This window comes from Acomys minous (assembly GCF_964271855.1).
Source record: "Acomys minous genome assembly, chromosome: 10".
NCBI classification, from domain to species: domain Eukaryota; kingdom Metazoa; phylum Chordata; class Mammalia; order Rodentia; family Muridae; genus Acomys; species Acomys minous.
This window is the reverse complement of record NC_140491.1, coordinates 49,792,496-49,820,480: the sequence shown is the minus strand read 5'-3', so window position 1 is coordinate 49,820,480 and position 27,985 is coordinate 49,792,496. Positions and strand designations below refer to the sequence as shown.

At 43.2% G+C, this 27,985-nt stretch overlaps 1 protein-coding gene across 1 annotated transcript; it reads right to left on the bottom strand.

The window, feature by feature from the left end:
* Positions 1-219: 219 nt before the first annotated feature.
* Positions 220-27,985, bottom strand: RAB1A (RAB1A, member RAS oncogene family). The gene is made up of 6 exons (XM_084799742.1): positions 27,741-27,985; positions 11,918-11,990; positions 9,093-9,188; positions 2,986-3,081; positions 1,202-1,333; positions 220-1,038 (listed from the first exon to the last, which is right to left on the bottom strand). The coding sequence occupies exons 1-6, from the start codon at positions 27,761-27,763 to the stop codon at positions 841-843; spliced, it is 618 nt and encodes a 205-aa protein (XP_084655868.1). The 5' UTR covers positions 27,764-27,985; the 3' UTR covers positions 220-840.

The following is a 27,985-nucleotide window of genomic DNA, read 5'->3' as shown; positions in this document are numbered from 1 at the left end:
TTTCCATACAGTTTGAGCTCCTTGAACCAGTGACGTTGGGTAAGTCTCTACACAACACTCTAGGTCACTCATGAGCTCTATTACTAGAAAGCAAATACTGGGTGCTGTGCTGTAAGACAGGTCTAGTGCCCTTGCTGCACAACAAGTGGCTGCTGAGTATAATGCAAAGCTCTATTCCCTTTAACCATAAGAATTAAAACAATACTTATCACCATACAGTTTGATATTACTTCCAATAAGTACAATATTTATTAAACATATCTTCAGTTTTGTTACATAGTGTGCAACAAATTACAATATTCTGCAGCCACAAATTATATGCAGAGTATGAAGAAACTATTAATCAGATAGTGTAATCTTTCCATTTATAACTCTACAAGGAAGAACTAGCAAATCAGATCTTACATATAACGTCTCACTAAACTTTATGCATGGAAACTGACAGACACTGGTTGTGCTGTTTGATACAAAATGGCTGAACTTCATCTTCAGAAGACTAAACCCAACATCTAAACATGCCAATATAAACATCAAAACAAAATATGTCCTAACCAACCACGGGAAACGATCTGGTATCAAGAAAGCAACAAGGATTACACACATTATTTTATAAACCAGCACACAAAGGTTTAAAACAGTTCTGAAAATGAAGTTAGCTGTCTTGAGTCAAGGGAATAAAAAAAAAAGTCAGTATTGACCATTTACAATCTCTGACCTTTGTGGAAACGGTAAGAATCTGTTGTAGTGCAGCTACATACAGTACAATTCAGGCAATTTTGTTTTTTTCACTTGGGTTCAGATTGCGAATTCATTGCTGTGAGAAAAGGACGGAGGCAAATTTTAGCAGCAACCTCCACCTGACTGCTTGACGGGAGTGCTCTGGATTTTCACGTTGGACTTCTCCGCACCACCAGCTGTTGCTCCAGGGCCCATTCGCTTTTTAATCTCAGCTGCCATCGTCATGAAAGACTGTTCTACATTCGTTGCATTCTTAGCACTGGTTTCCAAAAATGGAATTCCAAGGGAATCTGCAAATTCCTGAGAGAGTAAGAAGACACAATGACCACTGGGAAGCTGTTACTGCCTTCTCAAATGGGAGTGGAGGACTAAGTGGCTTTTAACGGTTGAGGCAATCTTGGCCACTGGATGTCTTCCGTCCCCATAATTAAAATTCAGTTTGAAAGTCAAACCTCATACATACCTTTGCTGTTGTGTAGTCTACTACTTTCTTTGTGGTCAGGTCACATTTGTTCCCTACCAACAACTTGTTGACATTTTCACTGGCGTAGCGATCTATCTCCTGCAGCCACTGTTTAACATTATTGAAGGACTCCTAAAAGAGAACAAAGATGGGATTCTGGATGCAACTAATGCTCAACTGATAGATCGCTTCTGAGGCAGCCATAGCTCTAACTACAATGCAAGGAAAGAAACTAGCATTATGACAAGGCACATCTAATTAATGGTAAGGAGGACGGGAAGACTGGAAGTGAAAATACCTTACTTGGAAGAGGAAATAGTTTAAGTTTAATGACAGAGCTGGGCATGGTGGCGCACGCCTTTAACCCCTGCACTTGGAAGGCAGAGGCAAGTGGATCTCTGTGAGTTCGAAGCCAGCTTGGTCTATAGAGAGTTCCAGGACTGCCAGGGCTACACAGAGAAACCCTGTCGTGAAAAAATAAAGACAAAAAGTTTAAGGACAGGCAAACCCAATTTTAAACTGAAGTTTTTTGGTTGGGGGAGGGGGGTTGGGTTTATTATATATACAGTGCTCTGCCTGCATGTACACCTGCAGCCCAGAAGAGGGAATTAGATTACTTTATAGATGGTTGTGAGCCACCATGAGGTTACTGGGAATTGAACTCAGGACCTCTGGAAGAGCACACAGTGCTCTTAACCTCTGAGCCATCTCTCCAGTCCCTAAATTCAAGTTTTTAAATACTGGCAAGACCTAGTTTCTGAATTTTGACAAAAATTGTGGTTTATGGGCTGAGAGCAGTGGCACAGCTTTAATCCCATCATGAGAGGCAGAGGCAGACTCATCTCTTGAGATCCAGGCCAGCCCAGTCTACAAAGCCAGTTGCAGGTCAGCCAGGACTACATAGTGAGATCCTGATTCAAAAAGCAAAGCAAAACAAAAAATTGGTTATAAAGAACAGGAGTTAAGTGTTGCTACTATCAAAAAGTTAATATTTGGCCTGGGGAGCAGCTCAGTGGCTGACAATTTGCCTGGTGTAGAGAAAGCCCTGGAGCTTAAGCCCCACTACAAGATATGGGGTGGGGAAAGCTGGTGAATAACTATTTGATGAGGCTTGTGTCCCTATTCTTTTGTTTTGATTTTCATCTAAATATATTTTATGGTAGGCTGGGCATGGTGGCAAATGAACACTGTCAGTCCCAGTGCCTGGGGAAGAATGACAGGCAGATCTCTATCTGAGTTCAAGGTCAGTTTTATCTATAGAGTCCCAGGACCACCAGGGCTACACAGAGACTGTCTCAAAAAACAAAACTCATGGTAATAGACTAGACATGTTTACAATTATCAAGTGGTGTCTGCTTTTTTGAGACCGAGATCTTGCTATGCTGCCTCTTCTGGGCTCTCGTCTGAGATTCTGTCCCAGCCTCCCAAGTATCTAAACTAACTACAAGCACATGACACCATGCTCAAGTAGCATTTTCTCCTCATATTCATATTCACCCATCTTTTGCTTGTAATAGCATTTAATTTAAATGTCTTAAGTTATCACCAAATTAACTGTAATTCAGATGGTTGAGATTTAACATTTGCTACAAGAAAACTGAATTCTAACTTGTTTTCAATCAGAAGAAGTTACAGAACTAATCAAAAGCCTTCAGGGCAGCCTGCCTATGTATTAAGTCCCAGGTCAGCCAGAACTACACAGTGAGATTTTGTCAAAAATCCACGCATATATAAAAAGTAACTTCCTGCTTTGCTGAGAGCACACATGTTCTCTAGGAACTTACCTGATCTGTCACATCATACACAACTATGATGCCGTGGGCTCCTCTGTAATAACTGGAAGTGATTGTTCGAAATCTTTCCTGGCCTGCTGTGTCCCACTGTTAAAAAACAATCAGGGAAGGCAAACACTCCATTAAAACATAGGAGAATACAGGAGAAACCCGTAGACTATTAGGATTGAAACACTAACAGCATTTAATGCTTACATTATTAAATTGCATTGCAACTATCAAATACATTAAAGTTCAGAAGAGAAGATAATGCCTTGAGCAGCTAGTACTGATAGCCAAATTCTAAATTCTTTGAGAACAGAAGCTGTGCTAGGCAGTTGGTAAAAATGGAGTCCAAAGCTAGGAGGCAGTGGTGCACCCAGGACAGCCAGGGCTACCCAGAGAAACCCTGTCTTTTTTTGCTTTTGTTTTTGTTTTTTTGAGACAGGGTTTCTCAAGGACAGCCTTGGCTGTCTGTCCTGGACTTGCTTTGTAGACCAGGCTGGCCTCAAACTCACAGGGATCCATTTGCCTCTGCCTCCCGAGTGCTGGGATTAAAGGCGTGCATCGCCACTGCTGGGTGAGAAGCCCCGTCTTGAAAAACCAAAAAAAGAAAAAAAGACAAAGTCCAGAGCGACTCATCGCAGACCAGGCTCTCGTGTGACAAGGAGGTGTACTTTATTAAATGAAAGAGCCCAAATGGCAAGGACCCTGCCTGAAGTCTTAGGAATATGAAAAGATGCTGACTTCTAGGGGCCATGCTGAGCATTCAGGCTAGCCATACTCAGCCATGTTTGAGCCCAAAGGCTCTGGGCAAGTCACATTTTCAAGTAGACCCAAGTTGTGGAAAAGCTCCCCACTCACAAGGCACAAGGCGGATCTCACCCTCCACCCCAGGTACCAGGAAGCCCTTCAGGCTCTCAAACATGAACAACCTCCAGAAGCCCCCACCCACCCACAGAACACAGAACAGCTGACAGGGTTGGGGAAAGTGATCCAAAGACCTAAGAACAAATACACCGGCTAATGTATTTTACAATACCAGAAAGCAACACCTGTCAGAATGATTTACCCACTTCAAGTAGGCACTATATTAATCTGAGCAAAAATAATGTAAGAAAGATGTTTCTAAACACCATTAAGATAAAACTCCTTTTTTTCAATGGCGAAGTGGCCTGGAGAGATGGCTTAATGGTTAAGAGGACATACTGGTCTTCCAGAGGACCTGAGTTCAATTCCCAGCAGCCACATTAAATAGTTTACAACTGCCTTTAACTTCAGTTTCAGAGGCATCCCATGCCTCTTTGGGCACATGCATTCAAATACACATATACCCATACTTAATAAAAATAGTTTTTTAGTGGGGAAAAACAGGCAAAATAGCTCAGCAAAAACTTTGCAAACCTGACCACCTGAGAGTGATCCCCAGAGCCCAGGATATAAGGGAAAAAGTTATCAAAAGGTGTCCTCTGGCCAAGTGTGGTGGCTCATGCCTATAATCCCAGCACTGGGAAGGCAGAGGCAGGTGCAGCTCTGTGGTTTCAAGACTATATAGTGAGAGGCCATCTTTCAAAAATAAAAGAAGTTCCACAGATGTGCCATGACATATAAGAGCCCAAACTCACACGCATGATAAGGCTTTTTAATTTTTTGTTCTTTTGGTTTTTCGGAAAAAATTTCTGTGTAGTCCTGGCTGTTCTGGAACTCATTTTGTAGGCCAGGCTGGCTTCAAACTCAGAAGTCCACCTGCCTCTGCCTCCAGAATGCTTGGATTAAAGGCACGGCACGGGCCACCATCGTGCTTGGCTGGTAATTCTTAGTAAGTTTTTTTAAAGACAAAAATACATAATTCACATTAAGGATACCCTACCATTAGGCACAAACACATGAACATTTGGAGAAATGTGAGGACTAGATATAAGACACTGAATGTTAATTCTGTTAAATATAATAATGGTGTAATAGGTGATAAAATGCAGATGCATATAATTATCTTGTAGTAAAAGTCAAGGGTTGTTTTGTTTTGTTGTTCGAGACAGGGTTTCTCTTCTTATAGTCCTGGACTCACTTTGTAGACCAGGCTGGCCTCGAACTCAGAGATCCGCCTGCCTCTGCCTCCCGAGTGATGGGATTACAGGTGTGTACCACCATGCCCAGTCCAAAGTCATGGGGTTTTTTGTAAAACTGGGTATGGTGGTAACAGCTATAGTCCCAGCAGCAGGCAAGAAGCAGAAGCAGAATTACCACAAGTTCAAAGCCAGCCAAGCCTACATAGTAAGCCTATGTCTCAAAACACCCCAAAATCTATAACATCAACATGCTTCCAGATGAAAAAGAAAAGCAGGCAAGTGTGGTGGTGCACACTTTTAGTCCCAGCACTCAGGAGGCAGAGGCAGGCAGATCTCTGTGAGTTCAAGGCCAGCCTGGTCCACAAAACAAGTTCCAGAACAGCCAGAGCTACTCAGAGAAATCCTGTCTCAAGAAAAAAGCAAAAACATCTGGGCAATGGTGGCGCACAGCTATAATCCCAGCACTCAGGAGGCAGAGGCAGGCAGAGCTCTATGAATTCAAGGCCAGCCTGGTCTACAAAGAGTTTCAGGCAGCCAAGGCTGTTACACAGAAAAACCCTATCTCAAAACCAAAAAGAAAAGAAAAGAAAGCAAAAAAACAAGGGGTGGGAGGCAAAGAAAGCAAATAATATCCATGATTAGCAGCTACTTATCTAAAATAAAAAATACAGCTGGGCATGGCGGCTCCCAGCACTGGGGAGGCAGAGGCAGGTGAGTTCAAGGCCAGCCTGGTCTACAAAGCAAGTCTAGGACAGCCAAGGCTACTAGAGAAACCTTGTCTCGGAAAAAAAAAACAAAAACAAAAAACCCATACAACCAATGCTGGCTTCATTCCTTTGTTTTGTTTTGTTTTGTTTTGGTCCAAAATGAGACTGAGAACTCAAAAAGACTATGCGGATCTAGTCTTACCACTAAGGAACTTGGCATCCTCTGGAGTCTTCCAACCTGACTCTATCAGTATGCCCCACCCCCTTGATCAATGTTATAATCATTAATTTTAATGAAGACCTGGCTATCACAACTATGGGTTAAAAGCATGATTCTGCATCTCAATTTTTATAACACCAATTCACAAAAGTCAGTCTGTCTCCTCCCGCCACACACACCTTTTCTTGTGTATATGTGGAGATTTGATTACTATCCACCTTATTCACTGAGGCAAGGTCTGTCACTTGAACCCAGAGGTCACTATTATGGCTGACTTTCTGCCTTCTACAAACTGGAATTACAGGTGGGACCCCCCCATAGCTACATAGCACTTTCATGGGTGAATTCCGATCCTCACATTTACAAGTAAGTACTTTATCTACTGAACCACTTCCCCCAGCCCATATATACCTTTTACACACACACATCCTCCAAATTAACAACAAACAAACAGCCGGCGTGGTGGGGCACGCCTTTAATTCCAGCACTCAGGAGGCAGAGACAGGCAGATTGGGAGGCAGAGATAGGCGGATCCCTGTGAGTTCGAAGCCAGCCTGGTCTACAAAGTGAGTCCAGGACAGCCAAAGCAATATAGAGAGACCCTGTCTCAAAAAAAGAAAAAGAAAAAAAAAGCAAACCTAGATCTTAACACATAAGTCCTTGAAATCCTAGAGAGGAACTTTGTTTTATTTTTATGTATATGATTGTTTTGCCTGCGTGTATGTCTGTGCACTGCATGCATGCCTGCTGGCCAAAGGCAAGACAGCATCGGATCTCGTGGGGCTGAAATTACATCATGTGCAGCACTGTTGCTGGGAATTGAACCCCCACTGCTCTTAACCACTGTACTGAGCCAACTCTATACCCAAAGGGAGAAAATTTAAGAAATTAATTCAGAGAAGTGTATCTTATAAGCTATATTGTACTGTATTTTAGGGATCCCAAAGGTTCTAGAAACTCTAAAAAGGAATGATCAGCTGAACAGGAAGAAGGTGTGATCACATCAATATGAAGGGCAGGCGCCAACAGAGAAGGAACTAACTTGGTCCACACGGCTTCAAAATACAGAGGAATTGGATAGAAGGTAAAGGAGCCTGGCTCCACGCAGTATAACAAATGGATAGCTAGACTCACTTGTAAATGGAAGCAGCTGCTGTTGAAAATGGTGAATTTCCCAAATGTGTTTGTAAGACAGCGCCAGATAGGGAAAGAAAGTTCTTATTGAAAAATAAAAGACCAACTGAGAACAACCTGCAAGATCCTTTCCAGACATAGAAAGTGACAAAAGTAAAATATTTCCAATATATAAATCCTGTAAAGATCAATGACCACATATGCCACTGGGACCTCAGCTGCAGGTTTGAGAGGGTCTGTTTTGCAATGGTGTCTACTCCTTGCCTGCATGGGGCACATCACAGAACCCTCGGATATGCAGTCTCCACGGTCTCAAAGGTAAACACACACAGCAAGAGCCATGAACTAGGAAACCAGGAAACGGTGCTGGGCTGGAGCTAAGCAAACTTGTTATTCTTCTAAGTCAACATCAAAGGGCTTGGCATACTCTCGTAACCACAGCACAACAGAGGCAAAGGCCAGCAAATCTCTCAGTTCAAAGTTAGGCAGACTGAGTTCCAGGATTGCCGGGGCTACGTGGAGAAACCCTGCCTCAAAAAATCCAGGAGAAAAAGAAAAGAAAGAAATAACAAATCAAAATAGTAATTTTGACTCAAAATTCAAGACTTCAATTAAAATCACACAAAGCCTGCTCTACAACATACTGACCTTTTAAAAGTAAAACCCAACTTAAAAAAAACAAAACAAAAACAAAAAAACAAACCAGGAAGCTGAAGGAGCGACTTAGTGGTTAAAAGCACTGACTACTCTCCCAGAAGACCTGAGGTTCAATTCCCAGTACCCACATGGCAGCTCACAACTGTCTGCAAGTCTAGTTCCAAGGGATCTGACACCCTCAAACCAACACACATAAAAGAAATTACTAAAAAAAAAAAAAAAAAACCAAAAACTTGGGGGGTGTGTGTGTGTGTGTGTGTGTGTGTGTGTGTGTGTGTGTGTATTGAGAACACCATTGCTATGGCACAAACATGGAGGTCAGGTGACACTTGCAGGAGTTGGTTCTCTGCTATGACCACATAGATCCTAGGGATGCAACTCAGGTCAGCAGCCTTAATTGACATCAAGTGCTTTTACCTGCTGAGCTATCATGCTGTCCCCATGAATATTTTTTTTATACTTTTAAGATCACAGACAAGCTGGCAGTGCCCAGACCCATACTAAAGAGATACATAAACATGTAATTGGAGGTGGGGGTAAAGGACAGATACAGTACTCAGGATAGCACAGGGACACATGCTGAAGATGGAGAGCTATAGATCACTTGGTTCTGCCAGTAGCTTCAGCAATTAATTCAAACAGCATCGATATATTCTGAGAGTAAAACAAGCATATTAGAGTTTCCTTCCAATAAAATTCTGTGTTTCTACAGTTGGAATAAAGCATGTAAGAAGAGGCTCCCCGAGTCCCTGCTAACATGCCCTGGCACTCAACACAGTTGGAGACACACAGAAGATGCCAGGTAAGCACACTGGCATGAAAGCTCAAACTTCAGACTTAAATAGAGAGAGGGACCAGGCCCAAGTCTGACTTAATGTAACTAGTAAGTAAAGTCTGCTTTACACATACAAGGATGTAGCTCCATGTTGACAGTGCAGACATAGCACATGGGTCTGAGACCTTGGGTTCAATCCTTGACACGGATGATGAACAAGAAGAAAGAAGGAATTTCAGTAAGTAAACCTGGGAAATGGCTTTTGATCTAAACAACTACCATCAATGCATGACTCTTAAGAAACTTTATGTTCAGCCAGGCAGTGGGGTTGCACACCTATAATCCTAGCACTCAGGAGGCAGAGGCAGGTGGATCTGTGAATTCGAAGCCAGCCTGGTCTACAAAGCCAAGTCCAGGACAGCTAAGGCTACACAGAGAAACCCTGTCTCAAAAAACCAAGAGAGAAAAAAAGAGACTTTTATGTTCAACCTTGAGAGCATACTAAATAGATATAAATACACTGTACATTTACCAAAACAATTTCCAAGACCACTTACTATCTGGAGCTTGATTGTTTTCCCATCTAACTCTATGGTTCGTATCTTGAAATCCACACCAATTGTGCTGATGTAGCTTTCCGTGTAGGTATCATCCTGAGGGGAACAGTTAATGAAATCAGTGTTCACAGAGAAGATTGGCTACAGTTTACCTGTACTATAGTCAGTTTATAAACAAAGGTTTTAACATCTGACCCCATCCTGCTTTGTGTTCTCATTACAATGTGCCAATTAGTTGGAAAGTTTCTTTTTACTCTGAGATATTTTTCAAGTATTCTTTATTTTCTGCATATACCTCTTGGTAACTTCCTTACATGTAAGGAAAAGATTCTGCAATTGTCAGCTTCCCCACCCAGATACATGAGCTTTCCTAACTGCCAAGCAGTAAAGCTCTTGCTCTTCAAACATCCAGTTCACTGTTTTACATCTTGGGTGAGTTTTTAAATTGAATTTAATGCACATTAAGAATCCTCTTTTAATGTGCAACTCAGCAGTCTTTAGTAAAGGCACAAACTTGTACAACTGTCAGCATTATTTAACTACAGAATATCTCACTACCCCAAAAAGGCGCTTTGTACTCAATAGCAGTTGCCACTTCCTCCTCCTCCTTCAGAGCATGGTGCCACCACACTATTGGCTATTCCTGGGGCTTTGCCTGTGGGACAGTCACAGACACAGGGTCATCACAAGTGCTTTCCTTCACTTATGTTTTCAATGCTCATCTGTACTTAGCATGTATGAGCATTTTTTTTCTTTTTGACAGGGTCTTGCCAAGTAGCTCATGCTAGCCTCAAACACGAGCCTCCTACTTCAGACTTTGGAATGCTCAGATTACAGGCATGCCCCATCTTACTCAGATTAATATTTGGTTTTTTTAAATATATGACTTTTTTAGGTGGGACATGGTGGCACGCACTTTTAATCCCAGCACTCAGAAGGCAGGGATAGGCAGGTCTCTGTGCATTCAATGCCAGTCTGGTCTACAATAGTCAATTCAATAAAGGCTATGTACATAGTGAGACCCTGCCTCAAAAAAAAATCTATTTATTGTATATATGTGTGTAGACGTGTGCATACATATGTAGACCTTAATATGTGCATGTGGAGGTCACAGGACAATCTTTCGACAGTCAGCTCGCTCCTTCTACCCTGTTAGTCCTGGGGACAAAACTCAGGCCCTCAGGCTTGGCAGCAGGCATTTTACCTGCTGATTCATTTCACCAGCCCTACTTCATTTTTCCAAAACTACATCCTTTTTTTTTTTTTTTTTTTTTTTTGCAGCTATAAAATCCCATTGGTCCATTTTGTTTATGAAAGAATTGGGTAGTTTCCACGTGGGGGTCATTATAATAATGCATGATCATTTCTTGTTTCTCTTTTTTTGGAACGTGCCTGTAATATTAGTGCCTCAGAGGCCCAGGCAGAAAGATCCTGAAAATGAGGCCACCCTGGTGTAGAGAATTAAGGTCAGTGGGGATACACGGTGAGGCCCTATCTCAAATAGAAGACCTCACGAGGACCCTAAGATGGCTAGAGAATAAAGTGCCTGCCCCACACCTAATCACCAGCTCAGGCCCTGGAATCAAAAGGCAAGGGAACAGCTCTTAGCAGTTGTCTTCTGATCTCACACCTGCTGCTGTGCTCATGCACACGCCCAGCCCATGTAAACCCACAGAAAAACAAGCAAGGAAAGCCAGGCGTGGTCCCAGCACTTAGGAAGCAGAGACAGGCATATTGCTGTGAGGTCAAGGATAACCTGGTCTACAAAGCAAGTCCAGGACAGCCAGGACTACACAGAGAAACCCTGTCTCAAAAAGCCAAAAAGGAAGTAAGTAGCTGTTTAAAAAGAAGCTTTCATTTAAAAAAAAAAAAAAAAAAAAAGTAAAAAAAGGGAACGGGGAAGACTAATCATCACTGAACTGTGAAGCTCCACCTAGGAATCACTCTACAAACAGAGACAGACCTCAGTTTAGTCAAGCCAGACTCTGATACAAGCAGCATTGACAAACTCAACTTTCTGCAACATAAACTGTTAGCCAATATGGTGGCTGCTAGCCCTAACTGGATTATAAAATGAGGGACTAAAATGTAAAGATATTTTTCAAATTTTGTCTAATTTAGAGTAAAAAAAAAAATACAGGGCTGGAGAGATGGCTCAGAGGTTAAGAGCACTGACTGCTCTTCCAAAGGTCATGAGTTCAATTCCAGTAACCACATGGTGGCTCACAACCATCTACAACGAAATCTGTATACATAATAAATAAATAAATCTTAAAAAAAAAAAAAATACAGCAAGCTCTAGAGCTTCCTCTGGGTTCCAGAATGTATCTGTGTGTCACTGTGAGCATAGGGAACACACGTAAATGTGCACTCTGCCTGCAGCTAACATTTCTTTTTTCTATTAAAATATGGCTTGAGTTCATGACCCTTTCAATGGATGCGTCACTCACTTTCTCTCATAGCTGGTTCCTTTTCTCGCTCTTTCTTTCTTTCTCTTTCTTATTTTTTGAACTGACTGACTTCAAGCTCAAAGTGATCCCCCTCCTTCATCTCCCAAGTGGAGAGATTACAGGCATCCACTACCACACCCAGCTTTCCCTTGAATTTCTTAAATAAACAACATTTATTTAACACTCCAAGATACCACTGGGGGGGAGGTGGGGTACTGTTGGGAGATACATAAACTCTAAAAGAATAAACTCATTCTATATAAAATCATTCGACTTTTGTGTAACTAAAGACAACAACGACAAAAACCACTGCACTAATTGTACAACTAAGCATACCATTATTTGTTTTGAAACTTTTTTTAAATTTTAACTTACCGCAAACCTAAGGAGAAGGCAAGACTTTCCAACCCCAGAGTCTCCAATCAGAAGTAACTTGAATAAATAATCACTGCAAAAAGAGAAGGAAAATCATATTAATAAAAGGCGTGTTGTACTGTAAGTTCTACAAGCTAACAGAGCTAACAACCAGCAGCTTGTTAGGAAGACTACAGCTCCTGAAGAGGCCAACAGCAGCCTGTGACACACATGGCTGACCATGTGAATTACCCACTCAAGTAAGGGAAGTAATGCCACTGATGGTCTCTCACATGAGTGGACTTCCTCTTCCAAGGAAAGAATACCAATAAACACTTGAGATTCCTGTTCTGAAAGGGCTGAAAAACGTATGCTAATTAAATCCTAGTCTTCTGCCCTATCAGACTAGAGAAGCTATGCTCTACCCAAAAAAATTGTCCTCTCCTGGCTTAGTGGCCCATGCCTGTAATCTCAGCAAGCACCAGAGGTGGAGACTGGACAATCATGAGTTTAAGGCTAGCCTCAACTACATAACAAGTTCTAGGGCCTGGAATACATGAGACCCTCTCAACAACAACAAAAGCTTCCTCTTCAAATTTGAAGACCAAATTACTCATGCTGCAGAGCGGTCCTCCGATGAAATGATGTCTATGATCCTTTCCTAGATCTCGGTCTAACACCCCTCCTGTGAGCTGGAAAGATGGCTCAATCAATGGTGAAGAGCACTGGCTTCTCTGGCAGAGGACCCAGGTTTGATTCCCAGCACACCCAAGATGCTCACAACCATCTGTACTCCACTCAGGCACAAAAGATCTAATGCCCTCTTCTGACCTCCCAGGGTACTGTATCATACAGTGCACAGACAAACATGCAAGCAAACCACACATGCACATATTTAAAGTACCATTAACCTCTGAAAGTCTATATTTTGAATGTTGAACACTAGAAACATAATAAAAATATTACCAACATTTTAAGCTTATTAAGGTATTCTTTGGAGACATGAAAATGTAGGTTCTGGGGCTCAAGATAACAGCTAGGGGCACATTGGCTCTGACGCTAGTATAGTGGCATGCCTACAAAGGGCCAAGGCAAGACATGAAAAGCTCCAGGCCAACCTTGGCTACCAAGTTAAGGTCCTATCAAAAAGGAAAAAGGGCAGGAGGGATACTAGCGAGACTCTGATTACATATATATTCATCAGTGTAACAATAATGCGTAAAATGAAAGAGAATTGTTTAAAGTTTTTATTCTTTGATCACTATGTGTCCCTGGATGTCCTGGAACTTGCTATGTAGATCAGGCTGTTCTCCAACTCAGAGATCCACCCGTCTGACTCTGACCCCTGAGTTCTAGGATGAAAGGCATGGGACACTATATCTACCTTTTATTTTTACTATTATTATTGTTGTTGTTCTTGTTAACTTTACATTTACTGTATGTGCTTGTGTATCGATGCACACACACAGAGGTCAGAGGACAACTTGCAGGAGCTAGTCCTCTCTACCATGTAGGTGCTGGGAAGTAAATTGAGGTTGTGTCAGGCTTAATGACAAATTGAACCAACTTCTTGACCCAGGAATGAGAATATTCCCAAGAGGAACTTTAGCTTCCCTTAAGCTATCACACTACTGGAAATCAAAGACCCCAGGGAACTGAAACATCCCCCAGAAATCTCATACTGGTAAAGAAGCACTGAGGCCTGATGCCAACACAATCTTATCAACTCTCAGACAAGTATAGCAAGATCACACCTTGGTAGAGACTGAACAGTTGTACAGAGAGAGCTCTGGCCCTCGACTTAAACCTCACAGTCATGTCAGAGCCTACAGGTGGACTTAAGGTACTGCTGGCTCTCTGTCCCTCTTCCCAATGGGGTCACATTGAATAAATGCCCCCCTTTCTGCTTTCTACTATTAATTTGGCTCTTTTAACTGGCTTACGAAAGATGAATGGCTGAGCCTGACTTGTTGGGTTCAGACTCTGATTTTGATTACAGTAACAACACTGCTAGAACTAACTCAAAACCATCTCTACAACCTGAAGACAACAGATTGCCTGTCACTGTCTCCCAAAGGGATCTCTCAGTCCCACCTAATTCTGACTACACCCATAGTCTAAACACTTTCAAAAAGCGCAGCCCCCCCCCCCTTCTCCTGCCCAGGGGATCTAACACCTTTTTCTGGACTCCGGGACACTGCATGCACATGGTGAGCAGGTATACATGCAAACAAAACACCCACCTACATAAAAATAATACAAATTTTTCATCAGTAAAGGAGGGTTCAACAATTGAGTACTTGGCCAGCACATGCCAGACCCTAAGTTTCATGTCCATAGTTGCTAAATTTGAGATTTAGTGATTTGAGATTTCCAATCTGACACTGTCTGAAAAAGCACACTCCACCAGCTGTACTGAGTCCTATAACAATAAGGACTGAACTGGCCTGAGGTGTTACTGCCCTAAGGGTCAACTACTCTGGTTTATTTCAGCACAATTACAAGGATGGGAGGTACATTAATCATTCCTGTGTTTCTAAGCTGTAGGATCAATTTTTTAAAATTAACATATTCTAAAGTCTTGCAAATGTTAATTCTGAGCATGGAGTTTTAAGTAATTCAAAGCCACTATAGACAGTAGCTAAGGTTGGTGGTGCATGCCTATAATCCTGCACTATGGAGGCTGAAGTAATAAGACTGCTATCAGTTCAAGGCCAGCTTGGGTTACCTTGGAGACCAAACCAACCAGCCAACGAACCAAAAAACGGAAGTAACAGCCTGGCATGGTGGTGCACACCTGTAATCCCAGAACTCAAGGAGGCAGAGGCAGAAGATCTCTGTGAACCCAGCCTGGTCTACAAAGCGAATCCGAATCCGGGACAGCCAAGGCTACACAGAGAAACCCTGTCTCAAAAAACCAAAAATAAACAAACAAATAAGAATAAATAAATAAACAAACACAGCAGCAATACTCCAGTAATAGCATCACCAAAATGACCAGTGAAATAGCATATGCAATGGAGTGAAATAGCATGTTGATATCATAGTCCTTCAGATACAATGCAATGGAGTGAAATAGCATATTGAAAGCCAGGCAGTGGTGGCGCACGCCTTTAATCCCAGCAGTTGGGAGGCAGAGGCAGGCGGATAGCTGTGAGTTCGAGGCCAGCCTGGTCTACAAAGTGAGTCCAGGACAGCCAAATCTACACAGAGAAACCCCGTCTCAAAAAAAAAAAAAAAAAAAAAAAAGCATATTGATATTATAAGCCTTCTGATACAATGCAATGAATAGAGCACTGACTTCTGTGGTATTTTCCCCCAAATCTATAACCCTAATCTAATAATGCATTAACTAGATGGATTAATTATACTTTTTTAATTTTAAGGGGATCAAGTGAGGAAGGAGCATAATTACACTTTTTAAAAAACAGATCTATTTATTATGTGTACAGTATTCTGCCTGCATGTATGCCTATAAGCGAGAAGAGGGCACCAGATCTCATAGATGGTTGTGAGGCACCATGTGGTTGCTGGGAATTGAACTCAGGACCTTTGGAAGAGCAGACAGTGCTCTTAACCTCTGAGCCATCTGGCAGAGATAAGGGTCAGTAGAAGTTAAAGTCTACTACTAGTGTACATAGTAAGCCTCAGATCAGCAAGGGCTACAGCGGGGAGGGGAGGCTAGAAGGTGGCCCAGCAGTTAAGAGCACTGCTGCTCTTGCAGAGGACTGATGTTCTATTCCCAGCACCCACATGGCAGCTCACAACCAACAATAACACCCCTTCCTAGGGGATCCAACACTCTCTTCTGGCTTGTGCTGATACCTCGAACACATGTGGTGCATACACATACATGAAGGTGAAATACATACACATAAATAAATATAAACAACTCTTTACAAAAGAAAAATAAAGCACCAGATAAATCTAAAGTAAGAGACCGTCTAAGCACTCGTCAAAGATACCTAGATCAGGGTTGAGGATAGCTCAGTAGAAAGAATGCTTGCTTAGGATGCATGAAGCCCTGGGACTAGTCATCAGTACCACATAAACCCAGCCTACCTACAGGCACATGCCCACACTGTAATCCTAGCTGTAGGAGATGGAGAAAGAGGGACCATGAACTCAGCTACGCAGTGAGCCTGAGTCCCACCCTGCTAGAGACCTGTCTTGGGCTGGAGAGATAGCTCAGGGATTAACAGCACATACTGCTCTTTCAGAGGATTTGAATTTGGGTCTCAGCACCTTTATCAGGTGGCTCACAACCACCTGTAACTCCAGCTCCAGGGAGATACCAGGCCTCAGTCCTCCGTGGGCACCTGCATTCATATACAAACACCCACACGTAGATATACATATATACAGATAAACAAAAATAAAATTAAGTAAACTTAGGGGGCTGGAGATGGCTTAGTGGTTACGCGTACTGGCTGCTCTTCCAGAAGACTCAGGTTCAATTCCCAGCACCCACATGGTGGCTCACAACCATCTATAATAAGATCTGGTGCCCTCTTCTGGTGTGCAGGCACACATACAGGCAGAATACTGTATGCATAATAAATAAATCTTTAAAAAAATAATAGTTGTCAAAATCATTAAGCTAAGCATAGTAGCACATGCCTATAGTCCTAGTACTCTGGAGTCAACAACAGAACGCTCTCCTACGAGTTTCCAGTCTGGTCAACATAGCAAGTCCCAGGCCAACAATAGCTATATAAACAAGATCCTGTCTCAAAAACACAACAGCCAAAACAAGTGCAGGGACCATGACAAAGGAGAGACCTCAAAGAACAAAGGTAACTAACATGATATAAATATAGCACAGTTATCTGGATTGAATCCTAGACCAGAAAAAGAACATTAGTGGAAACATTAGTGAATCAGAATGAAGTCTACTGTACCAATATGCCTGGAGAGAGGGCTAGGGTGTTTCTGTTTATCTAAGTATAGTCTTACAATGTGGCCCTGGCAGGCCTGGAACTCAGAGATCTGCCTGCCTCTGCCTCCAGACCACTGTACCGCCATGCCAGGCACAGGCTTTAATGAGATAAATGTGTCATGAATGCAAGGTATTAATATCTGAGAAAGCAGAATGGTACACTATTTTTCCAACTTTTCAGTAAATCTAAATTTAATTCAAATTTTATAAAAAATAAAAGTTTAGGGGTGGAGAGTGGCTCAGGGATTAAGAGCACTGTCTGCTCTTCCAGAGGTCCTGAGTTCAATTTCCAGCAACCACATGGTGACTCACAACCATCTATAATGAGATCTGATGCCCTCTTCTGGTGTGCAGAGCACTCACATACATAAAATAAATAAATTAATCTTTAAAAAAAGTTTAAAGAAAAACTAATAAAGAAACCAGCAAAATGGAACAGATTGATCCCTTGGGTGTACATATATATGTGTATATCTGTATATATATAAAATAAATTAAAAACAACAGCAACAAAACCTCATCATTTTAGGCAAGATGGCTCAGTAGTTAAGAGCAATAATTGCTCTTTCAAAAACCAGGGTTCAACTTCCGGTCTCTGCACAGCAGCTCATAACCATCTGTAACTCCAGCTCTAAGGCATCCCATGCCCTCGTCCGGCCTCTGCAGGCCCCAAGCAAGCACATGGTGCACATGCATACATGTAGGCAAAACATCCACAAACAAAATAAAGTTTTTGTTGTTGGCTTTTTTTTAATGTAAAAACACCTAAATCCTAGTTAGGTACAGTAGCACACAGCTATAACTCCACATCCAGGAAGCAAAGGCAAGAGGATCGAGCATTTAAGGCTACCTGAGAGGAGGAGCTGCAGTTTGAGGTGGTTCTAAGGGGCCAGACATGGGTGCTGGGGACTGAACAAGCCCTCTGGGAGAACAGTAAACAAGCACTCAACCCTGAGCCACCTCTCCAGCCCTGAATTATGCTTTACTAAACAAGAAAAGAGACACCCAGGATGGAGCTGTTGCTCAAGTGGTGCATGTTTGCCTAGCGTGTTGGAGTCAAGCCTGCATTAGGCTGGAAACAGTGGCCGAGGTGGTACTGACAGTGTACGTGGGGCTGGGGAGATGGCCCAGTCACTCAAGCTGTGCAAACATGGGGAGCTGAGTTCAGACCCCAGCACCCACAATTCAACGACATTTGTGTAGACTTTTTGTCTCAAAGTGCTCTGTTTGGGCATTTTCTGTCTTCTTGGTCTTTTGTGTATTTTGGTTTCCTGTGTGGGGAGGAGAGAGAGACAAAGATGGTTTCTTGTTTGTGTTTTAAAGAAAGAAAGAAAAGACACTGGGTAGGTAGGACGCTGAGGAAGACCTGAGAGGAGTTGGAGGCCGGGCGCAGCGGCGCACACCTGTAATCCCAGCACGCAGAGGCAGAGGCAGAGGCAGGCAGAGCTCAGAAGTTGAGGCCAGCCTGGTCTACAGAGCAAGTTTCAGAATGGCCAGGGCTACACAGAGAAACTCTGTCCTGAAAAAACAAGCAAACAAACAAAAAAACCCAAACAAACAAAAAACAAAACCCACCAAACCAACAAACAAACAAAGCTGGGCACAGCACAGGACACTTGTGATCCCGACACCAAGGTGACAGACAGAAGGAACTCTGAGACTTCTTCAAGCCAGGCTAGCCAATCAGTTCTCTTTTCTTCACACGAAATTCTGTGAATATAAAATTAATACTAGGTCTATGAAACTGAGATTGGTTCTTTCAGAAGCCTGTATTAATTATGCCTAGGATTTTAGTATGGCATTTCATACATGTATATGCATGTGGCCATCTCACATCACCTTCTCTCATCCTACTCCCAAGCATCACTGGCCCCTTTCTTCTTCAACTACCCCCCTTCTACTTTCATGGGAGGGGGAGGGGAAGGGTGGCATTGAGTCACATTAGGGTCATTTACAGGAGCATGGGCACCTTATCAGTGGCTACACCACGGAGGAAAATGTGTCTCCTTCTCTGAGCAGTCACTAGCTGCCTGTCGCTTTTCAGGGAAGGCTTTGTTCAAGAGCCCCTCCCTAATCCATGACAGGATGTCAGTGGGTTCAATCTTTCAAAGGTTGTGTGCGACGAGAGTTCACAGCTGCTCTGAGTTCAAGAGTGTAATGGCTTGCCTCCATAGCTTTTCATTCTCAGGAAGAGGTTCCCAACTTCTAAGGTCCCAGCAAAAAATATCCAAGAGGAGATAAGAAAATAAAAAATAAAACAGACACACTTAACCTAAATATTTGGGAAACTTTTAAAGACCGACCAACTCAGTACCTGAAGGAGAAAGTCAAAGGCCACTGAGACCTAACTACAGATGTCATATTCTGTTGCTGCTATCATAAAGAAGGGTGTCTCAGGGGCTGGAAAGATGGCTCAGTGGCTAAGAGCACTGTCTGCTCTTCCAAACAACCAGTATTCAATTCCCAGCACCCACATGGCAGCTCACAACTGTCTGTAACCTCAGCTCTAGGGATTCTGACACCTTCACAATAATGCACATAGAATAAAAAAAACAAAACAAAACTTTTTTTTAATTTTTAAAAGGTGTCTCTAGATTTTAAGGCTTAGAACTGGAACTTGTGCCGGGCAGTAGTGGGGCATGCCTTTAATCCCAGCACTTGGGAGGCAGAGGCAGGTGGATCTCTGTGAGTTCAAGGCCAGTCTGGTCTATAATCTCGGAAAAAACAAAAAGCAAAACAAAACAAACAAAAAAAAAAAAAAACTAGAACTTGCAATTCTGTCTCAGCCTTCTCAGTAGCTAGAATCACAGGCATGGACCACCACGCACACTTCTCAAATCCTCTCGGTCAGAGCTCACTATGTAGCTGAGACTCTCAAACTGCCTCTGCCTTCTCTAAGGATACAGGAACATGTCATTAGTCCCCTGCTCAACACACCCTCTTTCCTATTTCTTAAGTCTCTCCATTGGAGCCTAGTGGAAGGCCTTTAATCTCAAGTTACTTGGAAAGCTGAAACAGGAACATCACACATTCAAGGCCTACCCAGCTACAGAGGGAGTTCAAAGCCAGCCTGAACTCCTGTGTCGAAGTAAAAAGTAAAAGAGGCCTGGGACAAAGCTTAGTGGTAGAGTATATGCCTAACATGAGAATGACCTAGACAAATCCCCATACAAAAAGTAAGTGGGCAGGGGCTTGAAGAGATGACATGTTAAAATTTTTAAACTATTTAATTTTGCTTTATTTGCATTGACTGAGGCCATTAGATCCCTTGGAACTGGAATTATAGACAGTTGTGAATTGCCATGTGGGTGCTGGGAATTGAAACTAGGTCCTTTGAAAGAGCAGACAGTGCTCTTAACCACTGAGCCATCTCTAACCCCCATGTTAATTTTTTTAAAGATGTATTTATTTATTTAATGTTTATGAGTGCTTTATCTGCATGTACACTGCAGGCCAGAAGAGGGCATCAGATCAACTTACAGATGGTTGTGAGCCACCACATGGTTGCTGGGAATTGAACTCAGGACCTCTGAAACAGAAGCCAGTGCTCTTTAGCTACTGTTTTTTGTTTGTTTCTGGGTTTTTTGGGGGGAGGGGGTTGGTTTTTGTTTTTTGAGACAGAGTCTCTCTGTGTAGTTCTGGCCTCGCTTTATAGTCCAGGTTGGCCTTGAACTTACAGTGATCCTCCTGCCTCTGCCTCCTGAATGCTGCAATTAAAGGCAAGCACCACCATGCCCAACTTGTTTTTCAAGACAGGGTTTCTTTGTGTAGCTTTGGCTGTCCTGGAACTCACTCTATAAACCAGGTTGGCCTCAAACTCATAGAGATCCACCTGCCTCTGGCTCCCAAGTGCTGGGATTAAAGTCGTGCGCTGCCTGACAAGCACTAGATGGTCTTAGAAGACTCGGGTTCAATTCAGTGCACCCACATGGTAGCTTGCTAGAAAATCTGACACCTTTACATAAATATGCACATACCAATGCACATGAATTAAAAATCATTTTTTAAAAGAGAGAGAGAGGGAGAGAGAAGTTTCTTTAAAAATCTCTCCATGAATATTAAAAGGAAGTATCTATCCAAATGTCATCTGGCTTAAATTTTAAAATTTTAGGGTTGGGGATACACTTGGCGGTCACAAATTCAACCCCTGGTGGCACAAAAAGCAGGGGGGGGGGTTCCCCTTATCGTCTATGGGTGCTGGAGAAAGAGCCCAGCATTTAAGAGCATTGGTTGCAGAATGTTCCAGACGATCCAGGTTCAATTCCCATAATTCCAGTTCCAGGGGATTTGATTCCCTTTTCTGGCTTCCCTCTAACAGCAGGCATGCATTAGGTACACAGACAGACACTCACAAACATTAAATACTAATTCTTAAAAAATTAATCGTATTATAGGTATCAAAGCAGCAACTTATGCCCCAACTTCTCCAGGAAAACAGGAATAGACTGACCACTCCCTTCTCCTTAAAAGGGAGAGGGGGCAATCTGCCAATGTCTCTTACTAAGAAACTCAAGAGTCAATTCAGAGAGTCATAAAAACTAAGTCATATCGAAAATAGCTCATGTAATGGCACCCAGGCTTTTGTTTTGTTTTAATCTTCTCTCCCTTCCTCCCTTCCATTCTTTCTCTGAGAAAAATCTGTAGGCCAGGCTGCCCTGGAGCCAAGACTGGCCTTAAACTCCTGACTCTCGTGGGCACTGGAACTTCCAAGCCTAATCATTTTGTGAAGTTTTTATACAGCTGCCTGTCTACCTGACAATTACAGATGCTGATGCTCCAGACACTTCAAAATCATATTCTAAACAATAAGCATCCTAATTTCTTCTGCCAATTTTTCTACAATGGTTGGAGTGACAGAGGACTTCTGCCTGGCATATGCAAGCCCTGGATTTGATTACCAGCAATACACACACACACACACACACACACACACACACACACACACACCTCTCAGGAAAAAAACTACATGAAAGCCATGATAGTAATAATACATGTCAGACAGGTAACTGATTGACCCAACTTTCTTTGCAAACACTTAAGAGAGAGGACACTTATTTGAAATAGCTCTACTAATTACAGAAAAGCAAAGCCTGGAAGCTTATGGCTGGGCCCGGTGGCACACACCCTTAATCCCAGCACTTAGGAGGCAGAAGGGTCCCTATGAGCTCAAGGACAGCCTGGCTGGCTACACAGGGAAACTCTGTCTCGAAAAACCAAAAAAAGAAAGACTGCTAACATTTTCGGGACTCTAGACTCTCTAAGGGAGCGAGAGAGGGAAAGAGAAGGTCATCATCCCAGACTGCTCTGCAGAAGCCCAGGGAAGGGACTGCTCACTTTTCATCTGAGCATCTGGGAAATGGATGCTGGAAGATCAGGAGTTCAACCATCCCCATTAACACTGTGAGGTTTGGTTTGGTTTAGCTTTTTGAAACAACGCCTAATGTAGCCCAGGCTAGTCTGGAATTCACTAAGTAGCCCAGGTTGGCTTCAAACTTTAGGCAATCCTCCTGCTTCCAATCTCCGCAAGTACTGGAATCTCATGCATGAGCCACCACGCTATGCTATTTTGTCACTTTAATTAATAAACAAACAAGCCTGATGACTTGAGATCAATCCGTGGGATCCACACATAATCCACACACACATCCATGTGTTCCCCCTCCCCTTCATACACACACATACACACACTAAACAAATGTAATTTTTAAAAAAATTGGGTTGTTTTTTTTTTCGAGACAGGGATTAAAGTTGTACGCTGCCACCACCGGGCTCTATTAAAACATTTCTTTAACTTTGGTGAGTGGGAGACGCTTCGTTAGTAAAGTGTTTATCAGAGTTAGATCCCAAGCACCCACCTAAAACAAAACAAACTAGTATGGTGTCCCATTCCTGTAATCTCAGCACCAGAGAAGCAGAGATAGGAAGCTCCCTGGGGCTAACCTAGCCACTTCTGTGAACCCCAGGTCCCAAAGAGAAACCATGTCTTAAAAAAATAAATAAGGGCTGGAGAGGTGGCTCAGTGGTTAAGAGCGCTGGCTATCTTTCCAGAGGATCCAAGTTTGGTTCCCAGCAACCACATGACAGCCTCTTCCGACCGCTGAGGGCACTGTGTACACCATGCACATGGTATACAGACACAATAAGGACAAAAACACACCCACACACATAAGATAAAGGCTAAAAACAAACAAATAGGACAGCTCTCAAGGAATGAAACCCAAGGTTGACCTTTGACCACCAAATGCATGCACACACATGTGCACATACACCCAACACTCATACATATACGTCTTTGAAGACAAGAAGTTCTTGTGCTAGTGCTAGAGCTCAACTGGTAGAATGCTATGGGTTCAACCCCCGGCCAGCACCTCACTATCTCAGCACGCAGCAGGTAGAGGACCGAGGATCGGAAGTTGAAGGTCATCCTCAGTTATGAAGTGAGCTTGAAGTCAGCCTGAGACCCTCAAGACCTGTCTCAAAACAGAAAACGAATTAAAGTTCCCTAGAAGCTACTAGATTACGACAACTACTTCTGGTATAAGGATAATATTGTCTGTGTCTATGTCTGTCTGTCTCTCTCTCTCTCAAGACAAAGTCCCTATGCAGCCCTTGACAGCCTGGCATTCATTAATGTAGACCAGGGTGGCCTGGAGCCTTCAGTGAGCAACCCTCCTGCCTCTGCCTCAAGTGCTCAGAGTACAGGCTCTTACACCCCTAGCACTGTTCACCTCACTACCTAGCTCTGAAAATCAAATCTTGGGTCAGCAACATAGCTCAGTGCTTACAACCAAGAGTTTGATCCCCAGGGCCCACAGAGTAGGAGGAGAGAACTGACTGCAGTAAGCTACCCTCTGACCTCCACAGGGTCACAGGAGCACTCAGGTGACCCCTCTCCAAATACACAGTAAATGTAAAAACTCAAATCTTTCTTCAGATCTCCAAAAAGAAAAAAGGCTTTGGGCCTTTCCATATACTTTTCCACTATTACGATCACACTTTCAGAGGCAGATGGATTTCTGTGAGTTAGAGAGCAGCCTAGTCCACAAAGTGAGTCCAGGACAGCCAAAGCTATATAGAGAAACCCTGGCTCAAAAAACAAACAAACAAACAAACAAATCACACTTTCAGTTGTTGTTGTTTGTAGCCGAAATGAAAGTAACTTAGACCTCACCCTTAATTCCTGTCATAAGGATAGCAGGCTTTTTGTTTCTCCCAAATCAGCCTAAAATTGGTTTTCTTCAGATCATAAACAGACAGACAGACAGACAGACAGACAGACACACACACACACACACACACACACACACACACACACAAAATGAGACAGATTATAACTTAGTTATTATTGATATATTAATATTGATATATTGGTTACACTTACAATTTTCAGTAATAAAATATCTGTCATTAGCTCTAATCTCCCCACCACCCCTCCCCACCCCCTAAGACAGGGCTTCTCTGTGTAGCCCTGGTTATCGTGAACTCCTTTTATAGACCAGGCTGGCCTTGAATTCACAAAGATCCATCTGCCTTTGCCTCCCCTAGTGCTGGGATTATATGCGTGTATCACCATGCCCAGCCTCACCTCTAATCTTAAGCATATTTCATAAATCCTTTCCTCAAACTCTTAGACTATTTTATTACACAGTCTAGAAAGCAATTATAAACCAGATATTCACATACTTGAGAACTTAAAAAAAGGATGAATAAAATGACTGTCCATACACGGCATGGTGACTCAGTCCGTAACGTCAGCACTTGGGAGGCAGAGACTGCTGCAAATATAAAGCCAGCCTCATCTACACAGTGTGTTTCAGAACAGCCAGGACTACATCACAATGAAATCTTGTCTTAAAACTTAAGAAGGGGGGGGGAGATTATTATCCTTGTCATTTATTAACCATTCCTCTTCCTTTTCCCTCTTGAAAACAATTCCCTGGATCACTTCTATGCTAATAACTCTCTTTTTTATTCTACTTATTTAGATTACTGAGGGAGGGACACATGTGCAGCCTGGAAAACAACCTGCAGGAGCCAGCCCTCTCCTTCCACCATGCAGGTCCCAGGGATAGAACTCTTCAAGGTGGCAGATGCCTTGACCAGCTGAGCTATCTCACTGGTGCACTGGTAATTTTCTTACATGTCTTCCAAACCCAACATCCTACTAAAACAAGTGATTCTTCCCCCTGAAATCATATGGCTCTGACCCATGCTGCACATCTGTGTGCTGCTGACTCTACTAGGATTTGACATGTATAGACTCTATTTTGTATACTATGCCACAGGCCTCTTGAGGTTAAGACTCCTAAACCTTAGCTTAGTTAAAAAGGATTTACACCGTGGGCATGGTGGCGCACACCTGTAATCCCAGTACTCGGGGAGGCAGAGGCAGGTGGATCTCTGGGAATTTGAGGCCAGCCTGGTCTATAAAGCTGAGTTAAGGACAGCCAAGACTACATAGAGAAACCCTGTCTCGAAAAACCAAAACGAAAACCGAGAGGGGAAAAAAAAAAGATTTGCACCACATACAGCAGCATGCTCTGCACAGCTGCCCAAGTTTTTGTACACACTCATGAACTACACTACTACCTTAATAGATAATAAAAATGACTTTTTAATACTACTTTACAAAACGAGAAACAAAGTTTTGTCACCTAGTTAAATCTTCAAGACCTTCTTACAGTATTAAAAAAAAAATTAAGTTAAAATGGGCATGGTAGTGCATGCCTTGAATCCCAGCACTAGGGAGGCAGAGGCAGGGCAATCGCTGCAAGTTCGAGGCCAGCCTGGTCTACAAAGCGAATCCAAAAAAATTAAAAAAAAAAAATGTAAGTAACAGGGGCTGGAGAGATCACTCAGTGGCTAAGAATATGTATTGTTCTGTGCCAGCAGTTCTCAACCTGTGGGTTGCAACTGCTTTGGGGGTTGAATGACTATTCACAGGAGTCATGTATCAGTTATTTAATTACAATTCATAACAGTAGCAAAATTACAGTTATGAAATAGCAATTAAAGTTTTATGGTTGGAGGTGACTACAACATGAAGAATTGTATTGAAGGGTAGTAGCATTAGGACTTTTGAGAATCATAATAAAAATATTTAAATATATGTAACAAATATAGGGAACTTCTCAAATAGTACAAACCTTCCTAATATAGCAAATCCATGTTCTTTACTGTTGCCAGGAGAACTAACTAGGAACCCAAATTCAACTTTGCTTAACTAAACTAATTTTGTCCTGGAGAGTCCTTGGTGGGGGAGGGGCTGCCAGCAGAGCAAGTATGTTACTGTGTGAACTATTCCCAACCTCTTAAAGAAATACAAAAGCCTGGGCCAATGACAAAACTCTGTGGATAAAGTGCTTGTCTGATTCAGTACCCAAGCTACAAAGGAAGGAAAAACAAGCTCCCAAAAGTTGTCCCCTGACCTGTCACACAGCACTGTGGCACCTGTGCACCTACAGGCACATGCAACACAAATACACATACCACAATAAAACTAAAGTCTATAAAAGTCCTCTGCTTCGCACGGTGAAGAAAAAAAAAAACAATTCGGCATTAAACCACAGTCTTACAAAACTTGAACCTCGAATGCATTTTGCAAGAGCCATGTGACACACACATGACAAGTCAGCTAAACTGACAGATGGACCTCGCAAGGGGGAAACTGCAGTAACTGACCAAAGCAACAAAGAAATTCAGTTTTTATGGCAATACTGATTTCTCTTTAAAAAAAGAAAAAAAAAAAAAAAACAAAGCAACAACAAAATTCCTCCCCCTTAAAGAGTTCTGACACTAATGAGGAATAAAAATAACATCTCTGCAAGTTATTGATTTTCATAGATGGAAACCATAGAATTTTAGGTGCCGTTCAAGAGAGCCTAACAAAATCTACCCAAGAAAAGAGAACACCAACCAGTTCCCATGAAAGGTGCCAGGTGTGTCATGTCACATCTGCTCTAGTGACTTCTTGAGTAAGCAAGAAAAAGGAATGCATTAACTTTTCATGACACGTCATGGAACCTCATTCCCTATCTACACCCATTCAACTAGGTAATCTAAAACCTACAGCTCTACCAAAGGTCTCATTCCTTTTTTTTCCCCCCCTTTTTCCTTTTTCCAAATTTGTCAGCAAACTCGGACTTTAATTTGGTGGTACCAGGGAGACATTTTTAGTTTTAGTTCAATTTTTTTGTTGTTGTTGTTGTTGTTATTGTTGACCTACTGAAGACAAAGGTGACTGGGGGAGACTTAGGTGTCCTCTAAAACAAAAATTTCACACACACTGCCCAGGATTTTAGAAGGGTCGTGGCTCACAGTTCTTAGCAGAACTCTTCCAGGAGACAAGCCCCAAAGGCAACTAACCATTGTAAATAGCTTCTCGCGGTCTCCTCATTGCCCCCCCCCTCCCTCAAGCCCACGCAGTCCGGAGAAGCATCCATATTACCTGAAACCTGACGTGGAGAGAGCGAGAGAGAGAGCTCTTAACAACAAGCTCGGGATTCACCAGGAAAGCTGGTTTCCTCCCTTGCCGACGCTGACAGCTCCGCAGAGCCGGCGCAGGGTCTGACAGTGCCCTCTAGCACAGCTCTCCCACCGACCTCCCCTTAAAAACAAGTCCTCCTCCAGCCGTCACTGCCTCCAAAGACGCGCCCCTCCTGGCTGCCGTCCGAGGCCGATTCCCCCCCGACGCCCAGCCCCGGCGGCACCCAGCTCCCAGCCGGCTGCGCCCCGACCCCGGCCCGGAGGCCCGACCCCTCCCCGCCGCGGCCCTCGGCCCTCAGACAATGGGAGCCCCTCGGGCTGCTCTGTCTCGCTCGCCCGGCCGACATTCCCACCGCTGCGCAGCGAAGCTCCCTCCCGGCCGCCCTCACCCCCGGCCCGCCCCGGCTCCCCTGCACTCACTATTCGGGATTCATGCTGGACATGTCACTGCAGCTGCCGCCGCCGCCACCGCCCTTGCTGACGCAGCCGCCGCCCCAACTCTCCGCGCCACGGGTAATGGAAGGGAAGGAAGGAGCTAAGCTGTTCCGGTAGAGCAAACGTCGACCCCACTCCGACCCTTAGAACACAATCAGCAGCCGCCGCCGCCACTCAGGGATCGCTTCCACCCAAAATGGCCGCCGGCGAACCAGGAACTAGGGAAGCCT

Bases quoted from the DNA above. Each gene is read 5' to 3' on its own strand.
- RAB1A (XM_084799742.1), bottom strand. From the start codon at position 27,763: ATGTCCAGCATGAATCCCGAATA. The intron at 1,334-2,985 runs GTAAGTTCCTAG...GTTCTCTTTTAG, and splicing joins TGTATGATGTGACAGATCAG to GAGTCCTTCAATAATGTTAA. The intron at 1,039-1,201 runs GTATGTATGAGG...TTACTCTCTCAG, and splicing joins TAGACTACACAACAGCAAAG to GAATTTGCAGATTCCCTTGG.